Genomic DNA, 26,083 nt, shown 5'->3' on the forward strand with positions numbered 1-26,083 from the left:
TTTTAAAACAAACTGCTATGCAAAGCAGCATTCTTTCTTTCATTACTATATATAATTATTTCTCTGTTAGTTTTTCCCATGGCTGTTTTTATCCTCTTTTTGTTCACATAGATATGCTAAGTAAGCACTTTAAGTTTTTCTTACCAAAATAATTTATTGGTAATACTAAAGTATTACCCTGACCTGCTCCATAAATTTTGCTCTATGGTTTATCATCAGTCATTTATAAATAAATGGTAAGTTATATTTCTGAATATTCCTTAACACAGAAGCAAATAATGGAAAAAATGTAATTTAAAAAATATGCCCAGAGGGGTACCTGGGTGACTCAGTCAGTTAAGTGTCTGACTCTTGATTTCAGCTCAGGTAATGATCTCACGGTTTGTGAACTCAAGTCCCGCATGATCTCACAGTTTGTGAACTTGAGTCCTGCATGGGGTTCTGAGCTGACAGGGTGGAGCCTGCTTGGGATTCTCTCTCCCTCTCTCTTCTCTCTGCTCCTCCCCCACTTGTTTTCTCTCTCTCTCTAAAAATAAACTTAAAAAAATTTTCTAAAAACATATTTCCAGTGATCTATACGAATGTTTTCTTTTTGATGTAATTTTTTTTTTTTGTTAGAGTTCTAATTTTACTTCACTATATTCAACAAAAGTAACCTGTATGAGCAGATCAGAATAATGTAATGGTTAAGAGCATAGATTCTGGTGCCAATGCCAGATTTAGTGAATCTCGACTGCACCATTAACGAGCTGTGTGAAACTGAACAAGTTCGTTAAAAAACAAGGCATTGGATTCTTCAACTGTAGAATGGAGATAATAATAGCGTAATCTTTGTGGAGTTATTATGAAGTTGAAGTGAGTTAATATATCTGAGCATTTTAAATAATGTCTGGATCTAGAGAACTAAAAAATATCAGTATCTGTTGTTGGAGTTATTGTTGCTAGTATTATTATATTCCTTGGTAAATTTTTAATATTTATTTTGTGGCCTAGTACAAACATTTTAAAAATGATATGATTACACAGGGGTGCCTGGGTGGCCCAGTCGGTTATGTGTCCAACTTCAGCTCAGGCCATGATCTCATGGTTTGGTTTGTGGGTTCGAGCCCCGCATCGGGCTCCATGCTGACAGCTCAGAGCCTGAGCCTGCTTCAGATTCTGCGTCTCCTTCTCTCTCTGTCCCTCCCTGCTCTCGTTCTGTCTCTCTCAAAAATGAATAAACGTTACAAAATTTTTTTAAAAAGATATAATTACACCTCTATCTAATAGCCAACATGCTGTCCACCAACAAATCCAATTGGTGCTACCTTTAAAATATATTCAGAGGATAGCAAGTTGAAGATAGTGGACTATCTCCACTTCCCCATATCCAGTGATTTTATAAAGACAGAATACTGGAGATGAGGATTTTCAGGGAGCAAATATTTCTTTAATTTTTTTTTAATGCTTATTTATTTTTGAGAGAGACAGAGAGAGTGTGAGCAGGATAGGGGCAGAGCGAGAGGGAGACAGAATCCAGAGCAGACTTCAGGCTCTGAGCAAGCTGTCAGCACAGAGCCTGATGCGGGGCTCGAACTCACAAACTGCAAGATCAAGGCCTGAGCCGAAATCAGATGCATAACCAACTGAACCACCCAGGTGCCCAGGGAGCAAATAGTTCTAATTTGGAAAAAGCCCTGAAGCCTTTTGATATATGACCATGCTGCCTTTACAATGGCGTGAGGGTAACATTGAGTTGTCGGATATTAACAAATGTTTCAGTCCGTAGATTGGTCTCATCTCTAGAAACATGGTACTATCTGGTACAATACAGAAATCCCTACCTCTACTTTGTAGGAAAGGTTAACAGGAGGGTGCACTAGTACAGTGGGAAAAACACTATAAAAGAAAAAAATGAAGATACACTCTGTGTGTGTATGTGTGAGTGTGTGTGTATGCGTATAGTAACTTAGTGCAACCAATTAGAAATGAGAGGTATCCACCTAAAATAAATTTGCTTGAATAGTTTTCATTGACATAAAGAGGCTGGAAATTCATAAATTGTTTTGGTATTAAATTTCTTACCTCAGTTTCTATTATTGCATCACGAGTTTTCTTCCCCTTTTTTCTCAAATTTTTCTTTGTTCTTTCCACATTTCTTTTAACATGTTCTCTTTTCTCAATTATATCATTTAATGTCTAGAAGACATTCAGAAATTAAGATATGCAGCAGTTACAATCCAACTACCCTGGTTTAGACCAAGTAGTTCCCAAATGACCATTTTAATAGTAACAATATGTATTTTGGTAGAAAGGGAAAGGACCACCACACACGAATAACAAAAATATACTATGATATCCACATCCCAATATTCCACTTGAATTAGCAGGTAAAACCAAAAATCTAATAAATTTTAGCTAAATAACAAAAACTAATAAACTCACATAGAAATTATAAGTTTTCACCATATTTGAAAATTTTAACCAAAATTAAAACTCCAAATACCAATTATCAGCGATCATTACCAAAAGTGCATAAAAACTTGCTATTTCCAAGGGTCTGTGTTAAATTCATAGTTCTTATAGTTTATAAACTATTAAAATATAATAAAAACAAAAATGATTACTGAACTATAAGATGAGGAAAAAAAACAATGGCTATTATAAAATAAGGGGGAATAAAAGTCATTAATCTTTTTAGGAATTAATTATGCTCAGATGATTATACTGAGGCTTTTGAAGCAATTAATAAATTTCCATCACTAATGTAAGGAGGAGCCATTATTAAAATCATTTATCTCACTAGGTGTTAGTACTGGTTATATATTCATTACATGAGCTCTAGGATAAGCAATTAAGAGCCCTGAATATAGTAGTATACTCAGAATTTGTTGTTGCCATGTTTTATGGCCTTGTACAAGCTGCTTCGTGCATTTAGGCCCTAGTTTTCTCAAGTCCACAACACAGGTAAGCTCTGTCTTGGCTATTTCACAGGGAGGCTTTGAAGATCGAAATAAACTTTCAAAATGGGAACATTTTATAAATCATAAAGTTTTTTTTAATTAAAAAAATTGAAAATTATTAAAGGCCACTTTAATAAATTATTAAATTACATCATCATTTGCAAAGAAAAAAATTCTGTTGCTAAAATGGCCCAAACGAATGTATGTCTGTCCTCCCTGCACCTAAGGACAAGAATATATAACTCTCGCCACACCCTCTACTTCTCCAAAAGACTAATGACAGGATGCATACATATTTTTCTACTAAATTTTTCTTTGGGAAGGGCTAGTAGTATCAGTAACTGCCATAAACTTGTTGTTTTGAAAATATTTTATCGACATTTGCTTTATTTTTCATCCTATGTGTCTCAACTTCTTCCACATACATCAAAAACTTACCATAAAAATGTCAAGATGCATTAGATTTTATATTTGAGTAAACATAGCTTCAGCATTTTATTAACAGGCAGTGAAGACTTTGAATTAAATTTAACATAGTGGGCAATCACAAAAGAAAAATCACTACTCATCTGTTTGAAAACTGCTTTTCCTAGGTACACTCTAAGATAGAGTATGGGGGCCCAGGTAATAGCATCAATAGTCTTGCCATTTGGTTCCACTATAGATCAGCTGTGTAGTCATAAAATACTCATTTTGTTCATGCTTTTATGTCTTCCTATGTGAAATCATAATATTCCAAATAATAATGTAAGATCACATATACGATTTATCGACCTCAACACTCCTGGAAATTAGCTTCTGGATTAATTGTAAGTGCTTACGTCAGCATGCTCTTTGTGGGCAGTTCTGATTTTTGCAGCGTCTTCTTCTAGTTCAAGCAGCGGTGTCTCTAGTTCGGCCAGAGCTAGGGTGTACATTGCTTTCTTTTCCATAAAATCCTGTCTCTCAAGGATCTGTTCTTCTTGAATGGAATACAGTTTTTTCTGCCAGCAAAAATTTTAAAGAATTCATTAAGTTATCAATCACCTAAACATGGGATAAGGAGTGCACTTGTTGTGATGAGCACCAGGTGATGTATGGAATTGTTGAGTCACTATATTGCACACCTGAAACTAATACAACACTGCCTGCTAACTGGAATTAAAAACTTAAAAAAAGTAAACATTGATTGAGTCTCAGGTCTTGTGTAAGGCAATAATATTTGTTATTTGAAAATTAAAAAAAATTATGCCACCACAAAAAATAGGTATGAATATACCATATTTAAACAATGTAGTTATTATTCAAAAATGAGAGACACTTAATATAGATAATAAAAATCCAACATTCTTATGTAAGTATTGGAAGATAATAAGGTTAAAAAGCACACTAACAACAAATATTGAAATATATGTAATTCTGGCAAACTAAAACCCAGTAAAACCAATGGACAAGAAGTTAATGACAAAATACTAAGCTCAAAGGGCTAGAAAATTATGGCATTATTGAACATACATATACATAGAAAGAAAAATAAATCAGGAAATTTGGCATTTTCAGCATAGAGAAGCGGAGAAACACTGCTTTTATATGTTTGAAAATGCCAAATTTCCTAACAGAAGAAATCACAAAATTTGTGTTCATTTCAAAGAAGACCAGAGGTGCAGATAATCTCAAATAAGTGTATACAATAACACTGTTTTGGACTGTTTTGCCTCTTGATTTTATTTTTAGAACTTCAAGTATTCATGCATTTCTGAAGAGGAGCCATTCTAGAAACATGTCAAAGATCAAAACAGACAACCTGGGTTCCAAAGGATATGCAGGTGGTAGACGAAGATAAAGACATTTTAAATTGACTTTGCTAGCTATATTAATTTGATTTCAAAATCTTTATATAGAAATAACATGTTTTTTCAGTGTTAAATACAGAAATTCAATTGAAAGACACTAAAAGTAAGGAAAACATAACATCATCACAAAGCAAACTAAGGAAACACTTAGGAATAAGATCTCACTGCCAGTCTTTTACTAGACTGGCAGAAATTCCCATTAAGCCACAAAATGAGATATGTGTATGGGAGGTCAGTTTCTTTATGCATGATCAGGCTCTGCTAGTCGTACACAGAGGGCAACTGTCATCAGCTAAGGAGAGAAAACTGCTGGCTTGCAAACCAAGTAGGGAAAAGATGCCTCATTACAGGCAAATTTAAAATGCTAAGTACAATGCAAATTAAAGGAATAATAAAATATTGAAACCGAATTAGGATTACCTGAATCATCATTCCATTAGTCACTTCACTTCGAATAAGTCTTTTCAAGAATTCTTCTCTACCCTATATATTATCAAATTTAAAAAAGGTTTTATTTATAGAATATCAGAAAATATTATTGAAGACAACTGAGAACACAAGCAACATTTTACTTACATTATAATAAAGAATAAGATATTTATTAAAAATTGAGTATTATAAAAAAACAACAGCCAACCAACCAAACATACAACCAAAAAATCCGATGTTATTTGAAACAAAATAAGTGATACAAGACCAAGAAAAAGAATTTCAGTTCAGTTCAGGTTACTTTATAATCCTGAACTAAAAGATCAAAGTAATCAAAAAGGAGAGACTAAACAGTCTTCAATTCCTCTTTTTAAAAACTATCAGTTTGCTTTTAATAACATCTTCCAGAAGGAACACATTCAATTTTGAAAATTGATAGTCTGAAGTTTGTAAAATGTAATCAGATTCTCCATTTGGCCAGAATATTTTTTTTCTTTTTTCTTAAAAAAAAAAAAAATCATTCTTTGGAATTTAGTAGGCAAAAAATGTGTAGAAAAACATTTTTTTTTTCTGTTACTTGGATAGATTTAAACTCTCCATAGTTGTAATTGACATTACCACACAACACCAGAGATGCTGCCTTTTAATTATGCAGTATGGATTACGTAGCTACTGAGAACAGTATTGGGAAAATGAATCCATATTACTGTAGATTTAACACAAGAGATAGACTATGGTCTTAGTAAAGTACTTATTAAACTATCATTGAAAATGTTTAAGAAGAGAGGATGGAGAATGACAAAGAGTTATAGTAGCTGTAAAAACATCTAAATAACTTATTGAACAAATGAATTAACAAATAACAAACAAAGTACTTTTGGTCCCTAGGTTGGGTAATCAAGCTATCAAAGTTTTAGGTTCTTTCAAACTCAAAAATAGGTTTTAAAAAAAATCTCTTCATATAATAAGAAACTCCAGATCCATTAAAATATCATAATCACACAGATTCTTACTCATGAACAGCATGTGAAGGATGGAGAGTGAAACCAGGCCGACAAGGTGTTTCCCTGAGACTTAAAGGAAATAGGGGCAGTGGTAGGAAATGCAGAGGTAAGTGCCTGAATAAGAACTGAAAGAAGAAACCATTTTCAGGAGGATGGCCTGCAACCCAGCCTGTGCCAAACTTTTCAGTTCTAATTGTCGATGGATTGTAAAAGGAATGGAAGTCCAGAAAATTCACCATTTCACACCTCTGACAAAAATGGATTCAACCAAGACTTACCAGTGGATGCTAAATTTGGATAAAAAAATTTTTTTGGAAACAAAGATAATTTCATGTTCTTAACATATCACTCAATTGGGTCAATACTACAACAGGAGAATAAATAAATGTATTAGTCATAACTTTAACCAAATGACCAAACTTACTATCACTAATAATGAGACAAACTTGCACCATGTGCTTTGTGATGTTTCATTGACACAATATGATAACTATGTAATAGTCCTGCCAAAAGTGTTTAACCTGAATTTAACAATGAGAACAAAAAAATAAACCCATTGTGAGAGATGTTCTGGAAAGTAAATGGCTTAGACTCTTCAACAAATGTTAATGCAATAAAAGGCAATTTTCTTTTAATGTAGGAGACTCTAAAGATTAAAAGAGACTCTAGAGTTATGAGATAAATGGAAGACATGGTGCTCAGTTACATATAGAAACCAACTGAATTAGAGAAGTTTGCATGTGGACTGTATATTTGTGCCATTTATCTAATCATTGCCTTTTAGCTTTAAATCCACTCTCTTAACTAATTTGAGATACTAGGGCTGGATATGTAAACTATTTTCTTCTGCCAGCTGGCTTCAAGTGAGGCTTTATCAATAGAGGGCAATGGTGGGGCTTACGAGGCTGCAGCAAGGCCCTTGACAACCTTGTTCTGTTTCCAATGGTTTCCTCCTTCTTCCTGTAGAATTGCTGCCAGCTGGTGTGTGGAAAACCAATGGTGCCTACCCTCCAGGTTCTCTACCCAGAAACTCCATTCAAACTCCATTTAACCTTCATCAAATTCTCTGGCACCTGGCAGATAGCTGCTTAAGGTCATCGACTGAGACACAGCCACGCTCTCTCCAGTAAGACCTTACTCTGCTTTGGAGGAAGGTAGCCTCTTTCACGCTCTTTGGGTACTTATCCCTAAAGGCTGTGGATGCTCCCTATATTTGCTATTCTTGTATTCTTTAGAGGTCAACAAGCTTTCTCTGTAAAAAAAAAAAAAAAAAAAAAAAAAAAAGAATGAAAATGGTAAAAAAAAAAAAAAATATAGGCTTTGGGGACATAAAGCCTCCATAAAAAATAAGTCAATTCTGGTTTTGGAGAATAAAATATATCAAAAGATCACTTTGAAGAGCTTCAAAGAAGTCAAAGAAAAGGCGGAGCATTCTCAGATGCTGAGAAGAGCCCAGATTGAAACAGTCACCTTTGACCTGCTGCCTGGCTTTAGCAGACAAAAACCAGAAGGTGGCAGCAAAGAGCTATTCTACTGGAAGAGACTTATACTAGGACAAAGAACTGAAGAGCAATGCAACACTTAATGCTATGTGTCCGGAAATCCACTTTCAAAGAGAAAAGAGAAGTAAACACCAAATATAAATAGATATAAGCTCAGAATCAAGGAAGTAGCATCAGTTTGCTTTCCAGTGATGGAGGGGAGTTAAGACAAAAGTTGGAGAACTCAAATTATTATGTAAGATTTTAGACCAGGAAGAGAGAAAACAAGAACTAAAAATTAAGAGTTATAACGAAAAATTGAGTATTTCTGCAAATAACTGAGCTGTACTGAATCAGTGGGGCACAGCAGCTCTGACTTGCATTCTTAGGGCACTCTTTTGTGGCCAGGAACCTAACAAAAAGTACAGGTAGCAGCCCAAATGGATTCTTTCTAAAAATAAACACAAGGGTGCTTGTGTTTTTACCTTTCTTTCATGAAAATAAATGGGTTTTTTTTGAGAAACATTTTTAAATTACAAAAGTAAAATTAAAATAACCTGAATCTCCAAACCCAGGGATGTGCATTGTGACTTTTTGGTGTATTGCTTTTTAGGTCCAGGGATTCAAGTTGTTATCGTTGGTAGAGTCAGCCTAGATAGATAGATAGTCTATCTTTCTCAGCCACTAAAAAAAGCAAAAGCCCCATTTTTAAAAATTTAGAACTGAATGAATTTACAATTTATCCTTGTACTCATATTACACAACAAATCTATTACTGAAAAATTTGTGTTTTTAAAATTTTCCCACTATATGTTAGCTATGTATTTATGATTTCCATAAACACATATTGAGTACCTACTTTGTTCTCAGCACTGGTCTAGGCACTGAGATGCAGTTGTACAAAACAAACAATTCTTGTCCTCCTGGAGTATATTTTCTAGTTGGTATTATGTAACTAATCATAAACATCCTTAACACCCATCTGTGTAGCCTTTGTTCGTCTTTATTATCTGGTGATTTTCTTTAAGTCTTATTTTTAGAAATAATTAACTATAGATTGCAAATGTATTTAGTATTTAAAGTTCTTTACATGGGGCGCCTGGGTGGCTCAGCTGGCTGAACTTCCGACTTCGGATCAAGTCATAATCTTGCCGATTGTGAGTTCGAGCCCCACATCAGGCTCTGTGCTGACAGGTGAGAGCCTGGAGCCTACTTCAGATTCTGTGTCTCCCTCTCTCTCTGCCCTTCCCCCATGCATGCTCTGTCTCTGTCTCTCAAAAATAAACATTAAAAAATAATAAAAATAAAGTTTTTACATATATTGGTTTAATATCTACAAATCAATGTGACACATGACATTAACAAAATGAAAGATAAAAACCATATGATCATCTCAACAGATGCAGAAAAAAAAACAATAGAAAAAAACCCCAAATCAGTTCATGATTAAAAACTCTCAACAAAGTCGGTTTAGAAGGAACATAACTCAACATAAAAACGCCATACATGACAAACCAATAGCTAACATATTACTCAATGGTGAACAAATGAAAGCTTTTCCTTTAATATCAGGAACAAGACAAGGATGTCCACTCTTACCACTTTTATTCAAAATAGTAATATAAATCTTAGCTGTAGCAAAGAGACAAGAAAAACTAATGAAAAGCATTCAAATTTAAAGAAGTAAAACTGTCACTATTTGCAGATGACATATTAATATATAGAGAGAACCCTAATACTCTACCAAAAAATTATTAGAATAAATGAATTCATTAAAGTTGCAGGATACAAAATAATAGAGAGATATGTTGTATTTTTATACATTAATAATAAAGTAGCAGAAGAAGAAATTAAGAAAATAATCCCATTTAAAATTAAGCAAAAAGAATAAAATACCTAGGAATAAATTTAACCAAGGAAGTGAAAGATCTATAACCTGAAAACTGCATGACACTGATGAAAGAAAGTGAAAACAACACAAACAAATGAAATCATATACCATGCTCATGACACAGAAAAATTAATATTGTTAAAATATTTAGGCTACCCAAAGTTACTAATCTACAGTTTCAATACAATCCTTATCAAAATATCAACACTGTTTTTCACAGAACTAGAACAAATAATCCTAAATTTGTATGGAATCATAAAAGCACTCAGTAGCCAAAGCAATCTTGACAAAGAACAAAGCTGGAGGTATCATAATCCCAGATTTCAAAACACAACACAATGCTACAGCAATCAAAGCAGTTTGGTACTGGCACAAAAACAGACACATAGATCCGTAGAACAGAATACAGAGTGCAGTGCATAAATAAACCTATACTTCTATATGGTCAATTAATACCTGACAAAGGAGGCAAGAATATACAATGAGGAAAAGGCAGTCTCCTCAATAAACGGTTGTTGGGAAAAACTGTATAACTACATGCAAAAGAATGAGCCTGAACCACTATCTTACATCAGACACAAAAAATAAACCAAAATGGATTAAAGACCTAAATGTGAGACCTAAAACAATAAAACTCTGAAAGAAAACATAGGAAGTGATCTTCTGTACACCAGTCTTAGCGACATATTTTACAGACATGTTTCCTCAAGATTCTCACCCTCACTAATCATCAGTGAAATGCAAGTCAAAACCATGAGATGAGACCCCCTACCAGTCAGAATGGTTATTATTAAAAAGATAAGAAATAACAAGTGTTGGCAAGGATATGGAGAAAAGGGAAACCTCATATGCTGTCAGTTAGAATGTGAATTGGTGCAACCACTATGGAAAACAGTATGGAGGTTCCTCGATAAATTAAAAATAGAAATATCATATGATTTATTAGTTCTACCCTAACCCTAACCCTAGCCAAATAAAACAAAAACACTAATTCAAAGAGATATATAAGACCCTATGTTCTCTGAAGCATTATTTACAATAGACAATAAATGGAAGCAACCTCAGTGTCCTTCAATAGATGAAACGGATAAAGATGTGGTATACATATACACAACTGAATATTACTCAGCCATAAAAATGATGAGATCTTGCCATTTGCACCAACATGCGTGGACCTAGAGAACATTATGCTAAGTGAAATAAGTCAGAGAAGGACAAATACCATATGATTTTACTTACATGTATAATTTAAAACAAGCAAGCAAACAGGCAAAAAGAAACAGATGAATAAATATAGGGAACAAATTGATGGCTTCCAAAGTGGACCAGCGGCGGGGGGGGGGGGGGGGGGGGGGGAATGTGAGAAACAGGTGAAAGGGATTAAGAGGTACAAACTTCCAGTTGTAAAATAAGTCACATAGATGAAAAGTGCAGCATAGGGAATATAGTTAATCATATTGTAATAATGTTGTATGGTGACAGATGGTAACTACACTTCTTGTGGTCAGCACTGCATAATGTATAGAACTGTTGAATCACTATGTTGTGTATATAATATAATGCACATAATATTGTATGTTGACTAATATAATATTGTATAATGACTAATATTTCAATAATAAACATTTTTTATTAAATTTTTTTAATGTTTATTTTTTAGGGAGAGAGACAGAGTGTGAGCAGGGGAGGGGCAGAGAGAGAGGGGGACACAGAATCCGAAGCAGGCTCCAAGCTCTGACCTGTCAGCACACAGCCCGACATGGGGCTCGAACCCACAAACTGTGAGATCATAACCTAAGCTGAAGCTGGAGGCTCAACCGACTGAGCCACCCAGATGCCGCTAACATTTTTTAAAATAGATAAGAAACATTATTTACAGATATTGATAAATTACTTCCCAGAAAGGTTCTACCAACTTACAGAGTACAGGTTATCAGAGTTGCTATATCAATATGTCTTAACACTTATCAAATATTAGTTTTCACATAAGTAAAACTGGGATAACATTTCTTTTCCACAAAATTATTGTGGAAGTACAAGAAGAATTATATATGCATATATAAACTATTATATACATTAAACTATTATACATATATAATAGTTTACCTGAGGCAACATTGGCATCAAGCATTCAAAAAATAGCTATTACTACTTTCAATGTGTTATTTAGAATCTATATATTTATTAGGAAATAGACTCCAGAGTTAAATGTAAGTCAGTTATCAAAGGGTTTAGGAAGCCCCATTTTATGGAATACTCTTTATGTTGTTTATCCCTAATACTTGTGAGAGTATATTATTTGTCAGGCTCCAAGTTAAATGTTTTATATACAATATTATCACACACAGGTATAATACATGTATTATTATACTCATTTACGGGATCACAATATTCTCAATATTCTCAGAATAAAGAACCAGAATTCAAATTAAGAAACATGTGACTCCAAAATCCACACCCTTTCAACAAAATCACATTTCATTTAGAAAAAGGAGGAAAAAATAGAAACAAAAATCACAGATTTATTTTTCTTAGTTTATTTATTTATTCTGAGAGAGAGAGAGAGAGAGAGCGAGCCAGAGAGGGAGAGAGAGAATCCCAAGCAGGCTCTGTGCAGTCGGCGCAGAGCCCGATCCAGGGCTTGTCCTCGTGAACAGTGAGATCATGACCTGAGCCAAAACCAAGAGTCGGACACAACCGACTGAGCCATCCAGTTGCCCCCAAAATTCATAGATTTAAATGAAAATTCTAAAGAGCCAATATACTACATTTTTTTCTGACAAGGCTCTAAACTAGTAGAATGAGGAAGGAAGTTATGTTCCCAGCAAGGCAAAAAAGTTTTATTTTGTCCTCAACTGTTTTACATCATCAAGAATACTGAGTGTCTAATTCTTTGTTTTTATCACATTTTTAGGTGTATTTACTCCCTCAAATATGTGTTAGAAAAATTAACTCTTCTGAAGCTTGACACAACATTTGAAGAACTTAAATCCTACTATAGCTTCACACGATTTCTGTTTTGTCTGTACCTTCCTTCCCTCTTTTCCCCAGCAAACATTTATCATTAATGTGGACACTCCCAATATTACAGTTAATGGCTTCCTTGACCTTCACATTGGCAAAGTATTTTATCTCTGAATAGAGTAGGGAAGAATCTTAGTAACTTAAAAACAATGAACCAAAAGTAAAAGAGTACATGATCAAAGTTGTAAATCTGGAACACAGAAAGGAGTAACGAAGAGTGACGGTGCTAGCAATGGTATAGTGTAAATGATTCTGAGCTTCTGGACCATTTAAAGCAGAAGGAAACACGAAACATTGAAGACTGCCCAATTATCATTAAGAAAAGGAATATAATTTTATCAAGAAAGTTAATCCTAGTTCTGAATTCTAACATAACTTAAGTGTATAGGTTTTTAACCATCTTGAACAATAGGACTACCTCTTTCATTAATTTAAAAAACCAAGTAGCAGTAGTCAGTTTTGGCCATTACTTTTAGGAACTTTTTTTTTAATTTTTGTAAATGTTTATTTAGTTTTGAAAGAGAGAGAAAGAGAGCAAGTGGGGAAGGTGCAGACAGAGAGGGAGACATGGAATCCAAAGCAGACTCCTGGCTGCAAGCTGTCAGGACAGAGCCTGACACGGAGCTTGAACTCATGAATTGTGAGATCATGACCTGAGCTGAAATTGGATGCTTAACTAACTGAGCCACAGAGGTGCCCCTTACCAAGATTTGTTAAAAGTCCAGGATGTAGTATCAACTCCTAATTCAATAAAAATTATTGTATATAAGTCAAGAGTAATACACTTTAGATTTGACTGATAGGCATAAATCCTCAAGAATCAAAATAAATAAATCAGAATGTCCATTTTCTAACCATTTTAAAATACCACCAGTCTCACCTGAAATTGTGATAGAAGCTGTATAGTGTACAAACCAAATTTGGGCTTATTAAATCTATTTTATTCTGTTAATTGAACTGGACATTATCTAAATAGGCCTGAAGTGGTAAAAGTTATGACCCCCAAGAAAGTGTTTTAGAAGGTTTTTTTTTTTTTAATTTTTTTTTTAATGTTTTTATTTATTTTTGAAGGAGAGAGAGAGAGCATGAGCGGGGGAGGAGCAGAGAGAGAGGGAGACACAGAATTTGAAGCAGGCTCCAGGCTCTAAGCAGCCAGCACAGAGCCTGATGCGGGGCTTGAACCCACAAACTGTGAGATCATGACCTGAGCCGAAGTCGGACGCTTAACTGACTGAGCCACCAGGCACCCCAAGAAGGTTTTAATTTTTACTTTATTCAGATGAAGGTCCTTTATAAACTTTGTCTTAGATATTAACAAATAGTATTTGAAGGAAAGGCTAAGATTTTTCTCTAAAGAAGAGTTAAGGGTTGTTATAAATATGTGAAAAAGAATCCAAGCAGTAACATAACCTTCTAAACTATAAAGTTATAGACCAGATGACTGTGGCCTAGAACATTATAAAGACATAACAGAGTGTCTTTTTCTAGGATTAAAAATGATCCCTGAACTGCTAAACAAACTTAAAAAACTAGAAAAACTAGAAATCATACAATGTTTACTGTCAGACCACAATGGAATTAAACTAGAAATCAGTAACAGAAAGTTAATTGGAAAATACCCAAATATGTACACACTAAACAACATATTTCTTAAAAATGTATAGCCAAGGAATAAATCTGAAGAAAAATTTTGAAATAGTTTGAACTAAATAAAAACAAAACACAATTTATCAAAATTTGTGTGATGCAGCAAAAGCATTGCTTAAAAGGAAATTTATAGTACTGAGTGTGTATATTAGAAAAGAAGAAAGATCTAACATCAATAATATAGGTTTAAATCTTAGAAAACTGGAAGGAGAGAAAATTAAATTAAAACTAAGCAGAAGAAGAGAAATAATAAGAATTAGAGCAGAAATCAATGAAATTTAAAACAGAAAATCATAGAAAAAAAAATCAATGAAACTAAAATCTGGTTCTTTCAAAAGACCAATAAAACTTGGTAAGCCTGAAGCCAGGCAAACTAAGAAAAAAAGATAGAGGACACAAATTACTAATATCAGAAATGAAAGCAGTGATGTAACTAGATCTCATGGATATTGAAAGAAAATAAAGGAATACTATGAAAAACTCTATTTTCAAGAATTAGGTAACCTAGGTGAAATAGAACAATTTCTTGAAAGACATAATCTGCCAAAACTCATACAAGAAGAAACATATCATCTAAATATGCTGACATCTATAAAGGAAATGGAATTAATAATTAATTACTTTCCAAAACAGAAAGCACAAGGCCCCCATGGGTTCCCCAGTGAATAATTCTACAAACATTTAAGTAAGAAATTATACTAAATTTCTACAATCTCTTTCAGAGGATAGAAACAGATGGATACTCCTAACTCATTCTATGAGACAGCATTACTGTAAGACCCTCAATAAGTTAAAATGGGGGGAAGGGATGGGATCTTCCTTGACTTGGTAAAGAATGTTTACAAAAACCTACAGCTAACACAAAAGTTTATGGTGAGAAATGAAAGCTCTCCCACTAGGATCAGGTACAAGGCAAGGATAATCTATCTCAACATTCTTTTTCAATGTTGTACTGGAAGTTCTTGAAAATGCATTGACCAAAATAATAATAATAATAATAATAATAATAATAATAATAATAAGTAAAAAACATACAGATTTGGAAGGAATAAATAAATTTGCTCTTGTTTTCAGATGACATGATTGTACATGTGAAAATCTAAAAGAATTAACAAAAATACTCCTAGAAATAATAAGCAATTATAGAACAGTTGCAAGACACAATGTGAATCCCCAATCTTTAATTGTTTTCCTATATGCCAGTTTATAAGGAGAAAAAGACCCAGCAGAGCCAAAACAATATTGAAAATCAAAAAAAAGCAACAGACATGAACACACTCAACATCAAGATATACTAGAAAGCTATATTATTCAAGACAGTAAAGCACTGGGAAAAGAATAGACAAATAGAAAACTGGAACAAAAAAGAGTCCACAAATAGTCAGCTGTTCTTCCACAAAAAAGCAAAGACAATGGAGCAAAGACAATCTCTTCAATAAATGGTGCTAGAACAAGTGGACATCCACATGCAAAAAGAAACAAAGCTAGATACACTTTACACCTTTCATAAAAATTAACTCACAATGGATCATAAACCTAAAGGTATAACAAAAAAAAACACTAGAAAATAACAAAAAATCTTAGATGTTCTTGGGTATGACAATGACTTATTTTTATTTGTTTTTTAATTTTTATTTTTTTAATTTATATCCAAGTTAGTTAGCATATAGTGCAACAGTGATTTCAAGAGTAGATTCTTTACCCATTTAGCCCATCCCCCCTCCCACAACCCCTCCAGTAACCCTGTTTCTTCTCCATATTTAAGAGTCTCTTAGGTTTTGTCCCCCTCCCTGTTTTTATATTATTTTTGCTTCCCTTCCCTTGTGTTCACCTGTTTTGTCTATTAAAGTCCTCAGATAAGTGAAGTCATATGATTTTTGTCTTTCTCTGACTAATTTCACTTAGCGTAATGCCCTTCAGTTTCATCCACATAGTTGCAAATGGCAAGATTTCATTCTTTTTGATTGCCCAGTAATACTCCATTGTGTATATATATACCACATCTTCTTTATCCATTCATCCATCGATGCACATTTGGGCTCTTTCCATACTTTGGCTATTGTTGATAGTGCTGCCATAAACATGGGGGTGCATGTGTCCCTTCGAAACAGCACACCTGTATCCCTTGGATAAATGCCTAGTAGTGCAATTGCTGGGTCACAGGTTGTTCTGTTTTTAGTTTTTTGAGGAACCTCCATACTGTTTTCCAGAGTAGCTGCACCAGCTTGCATTCCCACCAACAGCGCAAAAGAGATCCTTGTTCTCTGCATCCTCGCCAACATCTATTGTTCCCTGAGTTGTTAATGTTAGCCATTCTGACAGGTGCAAGGTGGTATCTCATTGTGGTTTTGATTTGTATTTCCCTGATGATGAGTGATGTTGAGCATTTTTCATGTGTTGGTTGGCCATCTGGATGTCTTCTTTGGAGAAGTGTCTATTCATATCTTTTACCCATTTCTCCACTGGATTATTTGTTTTTGGGGTGTTGAGTTTGATAAGTTCTTTATAGACTTGGGATAATAACCCTTTATCTGATATGTCATTTGTAAATATCTTCTCCCATTCCATCGGTTGCCTTTTATTTCTTTGTGTTGTCTGATGGCTGAGGCTAAGACTTCCAATACTATGTTGAATAACAGTGGTGAGAGTGAACATCCCTGTCTTGTTCCAGACCTCAGGGGGAAAACTCTCAGTTTTGCCCCATTGAGGATGATATCAGCATGGGATCTTTGATATATGGCTTTTGTGATCTCCAGGTATGATCCTTCTATCCCAACTTTCTTGAGGGTTTTTATCAAGAAAGGATGCTGTATTTTGTCAAATGCTTTCTCTGCATCTATTGAGAGGATCTTATGGTTCTTGTCCTTTCTTTTACTGATGTGATGAATCACATTGATTGTTTTGCAGATATTGAACCAGCCCTGCATCCCAGGTATAAGTCCCACTTGGTCGTGGTGAATAGTTTTTTTAATGTATTGTTGGATCCAGTTGGCTAATATCTTGTTGAGGATTTTTGCATCCACAGTCATCAGGGAAATTGGTCTATAGTTCTCATTTTCAGTGGGGTCTCTGGTATTGGAATGAAGGTAATGCTGGCTTCACAGAGAGAGTTTGGAAGGTTTCCTTCCATTTCTATCTTTTGGAAGAGCTTCAAGAGAATAGGTGTTAACTCTTCCTTAAACGTTCGGTAGAATTTCCCTGGAAAGCCATCTGGCCATGGACTCTTGTTTTTTGGCAGATTTTTTTATTACAATTTCAGTTTCTTTACTGGTCATGGGTCTCTGCAAATTTTCTATTTCTTCCTGTTTCAGTTTTGGTAGTGTATTTGTTTCTAGGAATTTGTCCATTTCTTCCAGATTGCCCATTTCATTGGCATATAATTTCTCATAGTATTCTCTTATTATTGCTTTTATCTCTGCTGTGTTGGTGGTGATCTCTCCTCTCTCATTCTTGATTTTATTTATTTGGGTCCCTTCCTTTTTCTTTTTGATCAAACTGGCCAGTGGCTTATCAATTTTGTAATTCTTTCAAAGAATCAGCTTCTGGTTTCACTGGTCTACTGTTTTTTTTCGTTTCAATAGCATTAATTTCTGCTCTAATCTTCATTATTTCCTGTCTTCTGTTAGTTTTGGGTTTTATTTGCTGTTCTTTTTCCAGCTCTTTAAGGTGTAAGATTAGGTTGTGTATCTGAGATCTTTCTTCCTTCTTTAGGAAGGCCTGGATTGCTAAATACATTCCTCTTATGACTGCTTTTGCTGCATCTGAGGCTTTGGGCTGTGGTGTTATCATTTTCGTTGGCTTCCATGTACTTTTTAATTTCCTCTTTAACTTGTTGGTTAGCCCATTCATTCTTTAGTAGGATGTTCTTCAGTCTCCAAGTATTTGTTACCTTTCCAACTTTTTTTTTTCTTGTGGTTGATTTTGAGTTTGATAGCTTTGTGGTCTGAAAATATGCATGGTATGATCTCGATCTTTTTATACTTGCTGAGGGGTGATTTGTGTCCCAGTATGTGGTCTATTCTGGAGAACGTTCCATGTGCACTGGAGAAGAATGCATATTCTGCTGCTTTAGGATGAAATGTTCTGAATATACATGTTAAGTCCATCTGGTCCAGTGTGACAATGACTTTTTAGATACAACACCAAAGCATGATCCATGAAAGAAATAATTGATAAGTTGGGTTTCATTAAAACTAAAGCCTTTAGCTCTGTGAAAGCCAAGGTCAAAAGAATGAGAAGTCACAAACTGGGAGCAAATATTTGCAGAAGAAAAATCTGATAGAGATCTGTTATCCAAAATATACAAAATACTCTGGAAACTCAACAGTAAGAAAACAACCCAATAAAATAAGCATCAAAGATGTTGGGGTGCCTGGCTGGTTCTGTTGGTAGAACATGGGACACTTGATCTTGGGACTGTTAGTTCGAGCCCCATATTGGATGTAGAGATTACTTAAAAGAGGAGGTCAAAGACCTTAACATGCAACTCACCAAAGAAGATGTACAATGGCAAGTAAGTATATACTTCATATGTCATCACAGAAATGCAAATTAAAGCAACAGTGAAATATCACTACACACCTATTACAATGGCCAAAATCCTGATTACTGACAACATCAACTATTGGCAAGGCTTTGGAATAACAGGAACTCCCATGCATTGCTGGTAGGAATGAAAAATGGTACAGCCACTTTGTAAGACAGTTTGGCAGTTTTTTACAAAACTAAACATATACTGGGGTGCCTAGGTGGTTCAGTCAGTTAAGCATCTGACTCTTGACTTTGGCTCAGGTTATGATCTCACAGTTCATGAGACTGAGCCTTCTGTTGGGTTATGTGCTGACAGTGCAGGTCCTGCTTGGATTCCCTCTCTTTCTCTCTCTCTCTCTGTCCCTCCCCCACTCACACCCTCTCTCCCTCTCAAAATAAACATTTTTTAAAAACACACAAAAAAGTAAATATATACTAATTATAATATCCAGCAATTATGTTCCTTATTTCATACTCAAAGGAGTTGAAAACTTATTTCCACATAAAAACCTGCACATGGATGTTTCTAGTAGCTTTCTTTATAACTGCCCAGACTTGGAAGCAACCAAGATGCTCTTCAATAGGTGAATGCTTAAATAAATTGTGGTATATCCAGATATAGAATACTATTCAGTGTTAAAAAGAAATGAGCTATCAAGCCAAGAAAAGACATGAAGGAACCTTGAATGCATATGAATAAGTGAAAGAATCCAATATGAAAAGGCTATATATACGGTAGGATTCCAACTATATGGTATTTTGGAAAAGGCAAAACTATGGAATAAAAGATCAGTGGTTGCCATGGTTGCCATCAGTGGGAGAAAGGCTGTATAGGGACAGCACCGAAAGGGTTTGAGATATACGGGAAATCTCTGTACTTTCTCCCAATTTTGCTGTGACCCTAATGGTTCTCTAAAATATAAAGGCTAAAAGGTGATCCCTAATATTGTCATTGTGAAATTTTGAGCCTGAATGAATTTTTTTTGGTTGGAGTATATGCCTACCTAGTGTCTGACTAGTTTATACCAAACCCAGCATCAGAAAACCTTGTGTACAAATTCTACACAGCTACCTAAAAGCAATGTTACTTTGGGCAAGCCACTTCACCCCAAGATGTACATCCTAGTAACAACTTCACAGTATTGTGACCACGAATTAATTAACATGTATAAAGAGTCTAGCCTATAATAGATCTGCAGAAAACTCTATTTCCTTTTTTTCTTTTCTTACTAAGTTTCCACTTAGTTCTAGTACTAGGATTTTTACCTGGAACCAGAGGATCCTGATATTCTACTTTTCCAGCAAAACTCCAGTATGTTCAAGCAAAAACCCTCCACATTCCTGCAGCTTGCACAAAATCCTTCTATTTAAATGTTGAGAAGTACTTAATATCTGATAAAAGCTTTCGAGATTTTCCTTGTTACAATATATTACATTCTTCAGACAACACTGAATGATTTTCTGTTCATTCCATCAATACCATAATTGAATACATATTACCCTTTTATTGATTTATCTCCCATCACTGTGGATAATTTTATCCTGCGACTTGGCTAATCACGTCTTTTCTGAATAGGTCAGTCACTGGGATTGAAGGTATGAAAAAATTGGGACAAGTCATCTGTAATAGCTGGAAAACTTCAGAACCTGACAAATATCTTGATTGTTCAGGGTGGTTTCTAGTGTAAAACTTATTAGGAATTGTACAGGTGCATCAATTTGAGGAAACATAATTCAGAAATTCCACCTCTAAGGTTTCAAAAGGTTATTTCTCAGAGTTAGGTCAGAGGTGGTAATGCTATAATTTCTAGAAGACCTGAATTAAGGACTAATGTTAGGCCAAGATCAACAAATACATAAAGTTACCTGCAAGAAAAACATGATGCCAAGACTCAGAAAACTTTATAGATATTTATTACTTAGTCAATGAAAGACAGTGGAGGTCATTACAAAGGCAGAAACTACAAACTTAAATTATTCCCAACCTGATTTATCTAAGGACTATCTAGAAATTCATTTTTAATTCGTTACCATTCTGACACAGATACACATGTGTATATCACAGAAATTTAGTGCCCTATATATTCAGCTCAGAGATCAGTAGAAGTGTCTAGCAATGTGGAATTATTTCCTAAACTGAGTAATATCTTTCTGTTGCTTCTTTCTGGTTGTGTCTCAGCTACTATAGGGTAGGGAAAGGACTTGATTAACAATGCCTCAATGCTTTCAATTTCACTTGCATCAAACAAGGGGGACACTTACACTTTGCCTTAGGTTGGCAAAGCAAGTACAGAAGAGTTACCTCAAATTTGCATTTAACCTATAAATTGCATTTTATGGCATCAGGAAAACTTAGAAAAAATAATTTAATGTAACATCCTTCTTAATAATTGAATGACTCAGGCTAGTGAAGCCATATAGCTGAACTATTGAAGGTAGGTTGTGACAGCTCTGAGATAAATATGTGAACAAAGGTTTCCTGTCCAGTGAAAAAATTAAAACACATTGTTAAGTAGCCAAATCAGTGGTTTATGTATTCATTGATATCCTCAATAAAAAAAATTAATTATTGGCCATAGACAAATGCATATTAATGAAAAATGTTTTAAAATTATAAACGACATCCACAGTGTTATATATGCTAAACTATATGGAAAATAACATGATATATATTTTTAAAACAACTTTGAGGTTAATTTTTACTATACGTGATTTCTATCATATTAACTTTGGCACATATATGGTATGAAAAAACCCACTGAACAACCCATGAGAAGGGATATGCATACAATAAACCAACTCTGTTGAACAGGTGGATTCAATGCAGGAACAAAATCTCAGTTTCTCAGTAAAGAAACATTTACTGGAAGACAATCTAAGTATCCTAAATTTAGAAAGCACATGAGAAAGTCTTCACTGAATAAAGTGCTAGTGAAAGGCTTGAACACAGAATACAGATTCTATATTTTACACATAACTATATGATAATAAGTCTTTGATAAGTAAATGCCAAAGATGGGAGAAGTGTGTGTGTGAGGTGTGATGGACAAAAGTAGCCTGTTAAAGTGGTCCCTTACAGGGGCACCTGGGTGGCTCAGTCAGTTAAGCGACCGACTTCAGCTGCGGTGATAATCTCACAGTTCGTGGGTTTGAGCCCCACATCAGGCTCTGTGATGACAGCTCAGAGCCTGGAGCCTACTTCTGATTCTGTGTCTTCCTCTCTCTATACCCCTCCCCCACTCACACTCTGCATGTGTCTCTCCCTCTCACTCTCAAAGATAGAGGAGGAGCCACGATGGCGGAACAGCATGGAAGTTTTTTGTGTGTCTTGCGTCTATGAAATACAGCCAGACCAACACTAAACCATCCTACACACCTAGAAAACTGATTGGAGGATTAGCACAACAATCTGCACAACCTGAACCACAGAATTCAGCAGGTATGCAGCATGGGGAGGTGAACTTGGGGAGAGAGGAGCTGGCAGCAGGCAGAGAACCACGTTTGCAGGCAGAGAGAGGACGGAGACTGGGGCAGGGGAGAATACGGGAAAAGTACCCCTCCCCAAAAGCAGCTGGAGAGAAGGTGGAAAATTGGAAACAGCCGCAGGGACTAAACTAAAAAGGGAGAAAGGACAAGGTTTAAATTCCATTAAGACTGTAAACAAGGGGATCACAAAGGCTGCAACTCCGCAGCTCCATACCTGGTGGTGCTCTGGTGGAAGGGCAAATCCCCAGGAACAGAGTAGGGTCTGGGAGGTTCTCAGCCCACATGGGGAAAAGTGGTTCCAATGCTGGAAGGACATTTGGTGGAGACTGTTGAAGCCACCTGGTCCCAGCAGACCCCAGAAAATGGCCACATTCGCTCATGCTGGAACAAGGTCATTAAGTGTGAAGCCTGGTGCCAGATGTGTGTTGTGATTTTCCATAATCCCTGAAAAGCTCCTGCTACACTATCTCATGAACTTTTTCTGGGGTGGGCTGGCACTTGGCCAGTCTCGGGGCACTCGCAGCAGCAGGGTCCAGCAGGCATTCCTGGGTGCAGCTGGCATTCAGCCACTGCTCAGTGAGACCCTCCCACAGAGGGGCAGAACAGGTCAAAGCTGCAGTCCTTCAGAAGTAAGGGATGGGGAAAACAGCCACATCTGAGACAAAACTCGGGAGAGAGGTACTGCCTGGGGCTTGGTCACGAACAGTGAAGAAGCGGGGAGTGGACGAAAGCTGAAGACAGAGGACGGGTGCACGATTGCTGATAGGAGAGAACAGAGTTCCCATACTAGAGACTGGATAGCTGGGTGACGCCATTTTCACTGCTCCCACGCATACGCACCTACGAGCGCCCCAACAATCCACCCCAGTAGGCTAGCTATGCCATCTAGTGAAGAACGAAGCCGTTACACTGTGCCCTGCCCAACTGGGCCAACCTCACTCTTCAAGAACACAAGGCTCACCGCCTAGTTTACTTTATGGACTATAAAGTGCTACATAATCTGACTTCTAGGGGAAAACGAAGTAATTTCACCCCAATTTCAATCTATTGGCAGGTCTATCTATTCAATTTTCTTTTTTTTTCTTTTTTTCTCTCTTTACACTATTCTTTTTCTTGAATACAGAAAGAGAAAAGATTCATTTTTATTTTCAATTTTTATTAAAAATATTTTTCTTTAATTTTTTTACTATATTTTTTCCTTTTGTGTAAATTTTTTCAAATTCTATCTTACTTCCATCATTCGATTTTAGTCTACTTCAGTGTATTCTCACCTTTTCACATTTTCAAATGATTTCCTTGTTTTTTCTTTCTTTTTTCTTTTTTGTTTCTTATCTTTACTTGAATGCAGAAAGTGAAAAACTTCATTTTTCCCTTCACTTTCTATTAAATATATTTTTCTTTAATTTTTAATATACTTTTTGCTTTTACGTAAATTTTTTCAAATTCTATTTTACTTCCATCATTTTATTTTAGTCTACTACAGTGTATTCACTTTTTCAAATTTTCAAATGATTTCTTTTATTTCTCTTTTTTCTCTTTTTGTTTCTTTTTCTTGAATAATCTTTCAAACCACATTCAATACCCAGACCAAAACACACCTAAGATCTAGCATCATTTATTAGATTTTGTGTGTGTGTGTGTAATTTTTTAATTTTAATATTTTTTAAATTTTAATTATTTTTGATCTTAACTTTTCTACCTCATTAATTTTTCTCCCTTCAAAATGACAGAATGAAGGAATTCACCCCAAAAGAAAGAGCACAAATAAACAACATCCAGAGATTTAACCAACACAGATACAAGCAAGATGTCTGAACCAGAATTTAGAACCACGATAATAAGAATACTAGCTGGAGCTGAAAATAGATTAGAATCCCTTTCTGCAGAGATAAAAGCAGAAAAAAATAGAATGAAATTAAAAATGCTATAACTGAGCTTCAATCATGGATGGATGGAGCAGCAGCAAGGATGGATGAGGCAGAACAGAATCAGCAATATAGAGGACAAACTTATAGAGAATAATGAAGCAGAAAAAAGAGGGAGATTAAGACAAAAGAGCACAATTTAAGAATTAGAGAAATCAGTGACTCATTAAAAAGGAACAACATCAGAATCACAGGGGTCCCAGAAGAGGAAGAGAGAGAAATAGGGGTAGAAATAGGGGTAGAAATATGATTTATGTGAGTAAATCATAGTGGAAAACTTTCCTAACCTGGGGAAAGACACAGACATCAAAATCCAGGAAGCACAGAGGACCCCCATTAGATTCAACAAAAACCGACCATCAACAAGGCATATCATAGTCAAATTCACAAAATACTCAGTCAAGGAGAGAATCATGAAAGCAGCAAGGGAAAAAAAGTCCCTAACCTACAAGGGAAGACTGATCAGGGTAGCAGCAGACCTATCCACAGAAATATGGCAGGCCAGAAAGGAGTGGCAGGATATATTCAATGTGCTAAATCAGAAAAATAAGCAGCCAAGGATTCTTTATCCAGCAAGACTGTCATTCAAAATAGAAGGAGAGATAAAAAGTTTCCCAAACAAATATTAAAGGAGTTTGTGACCACTAAACCAGCCCTGCAAGAAATTTTAAGGGGGACTCTCTGAGGGGAGAAAAGATGAATATGTATATATGTATGTATGTGTATGTATATATAAATATATATATATATAGAGAGAGAAATAAATAAATAAATAAATAAATAAATACCAAAAGCAACAAAGATTAGAAAGGACCAGAGAACACCACCAGAAACTCCAACTCTACAAGCATGATAATGGCAATAAATTCATATCTTTCAGTACTCACTCTAAATGTCAATGGACTCAATGCTCCAATCAAAAGACATAGGGTAGCAGAATGGATAAGAAAACAAGATCCATCTATATGCTGTCTACAAAAACCCACTTTAGACCTAAAGACACCTTCAGATTGAAAATAAGGGGATGGAGAACCATCTATCATACCAATGGTCAACAAAAGAAAGCTGGAGTAGCCACACTCATATCAGACAATGTAGACTTTACAATAAAGACTGTATCAAGAGATGCAGAAGGGCATTATATCATAATGAAGGGGTCTATCCACCAAGAAGACCTAATTGTAAACATTTATGTGCCAAAGGTGGGAGCACCCAAATATATCAATCAATTAATCACAAACATAAAGAAACTCATCGATAGTAATACCATAATAGTAGGAGACTTCAACACCACACTCACAGCACTGGACAGATCATCTAATCAAAAAATCAACAAGGAAACAATGGCTTTGAATGACACACTGGACCAGATGGACTTAACACATATATTCAGAACATTTCATCCTAAAGCAGCAGAATATACATTCTTCTCCAGTGCACATAGAACATTCTCCAGAATAGACCATATACTGGGACACAAATCAGCCCTAAGTAAGTACAAAAAGACTGAGATCAAACCGTGCATATTTTCAGACCACAAAGCTATGAAACTCAAAATCAACCACAAGAAAAATTTTGGAAAGGTAACAAATACTTGCAGACTAAAGAACATCCTACTAAAGAATTACTGGGCTAATCAAGAAGTTAAAGAGGAAATTAACAAATTTATGGAAGTCAATGAGAATGATAGCACCACAACCCAAAACCTCTGGGACACAGCAAAGGCAGTCATAAGAGGAATGTATTTAGCAATCCAGGCCTTCCTAAAGAAGGAAGAAAGATCTCAGATACACAACCTAATCTTACACCTTAAAGACCTGGAAAAAGAACAGCAAATAAAACCCAAAACTAGCAGGGGCGCCTGGGTGGCTCAGTCTGTTAAGCAGCCGACT

The 26,083-nt window shown here is 35.4% G+C and overlaps 1 protein-coding gene across 6 annotated transcripts in view; it reads right to left on the reverse strand.

Moving 5' to 3' along the window:
• Positions 1-26,083, reverse strand: part of CCDC178 (coiled-coil domain containing 178) — a 434,788-nt gene that overhangs the window by 255,834 nt on the left and 152,871 nt on the right. For all 6 annotated transcript variants that reach the window (XM_060613562.3, XM_060613563.3, XM_060613559.3 and 3 more), the window contains 3 exons: positions 5,195-5,257; positions 3,764-3,925; positions 2,065-2,178 (listed from right to left, as the gene is read on the reverse strand). In XM_060613562.3, coding sequence (XP_060469545.3) covers positions 2,065-2,178; positions 3,764-3,925; positions 5,195-5,257 — 339 coding nt within the window. The remainder of the gene's footprint in view (positions 1-2,064; positions 2,179-3,763; positions 3,926-5,194; positions 5,258-26,083) is intronic.

The sequence above is a fragment of the Panthera onca genome, chromosome D3, assembly GCF_046562875.1.
Source record: "Panthera onca isolate mPanOnc1 chromosome D3, mPanOnc1 haplotype 2, whole genome shotgun sequence".
NCBI classification, from domain to species: domain Eukaryota; kingdom Metazoa; phylum Chordata; class Mammalia; order Carnivora; family Felidae; genus Panthera; species Panthera onca.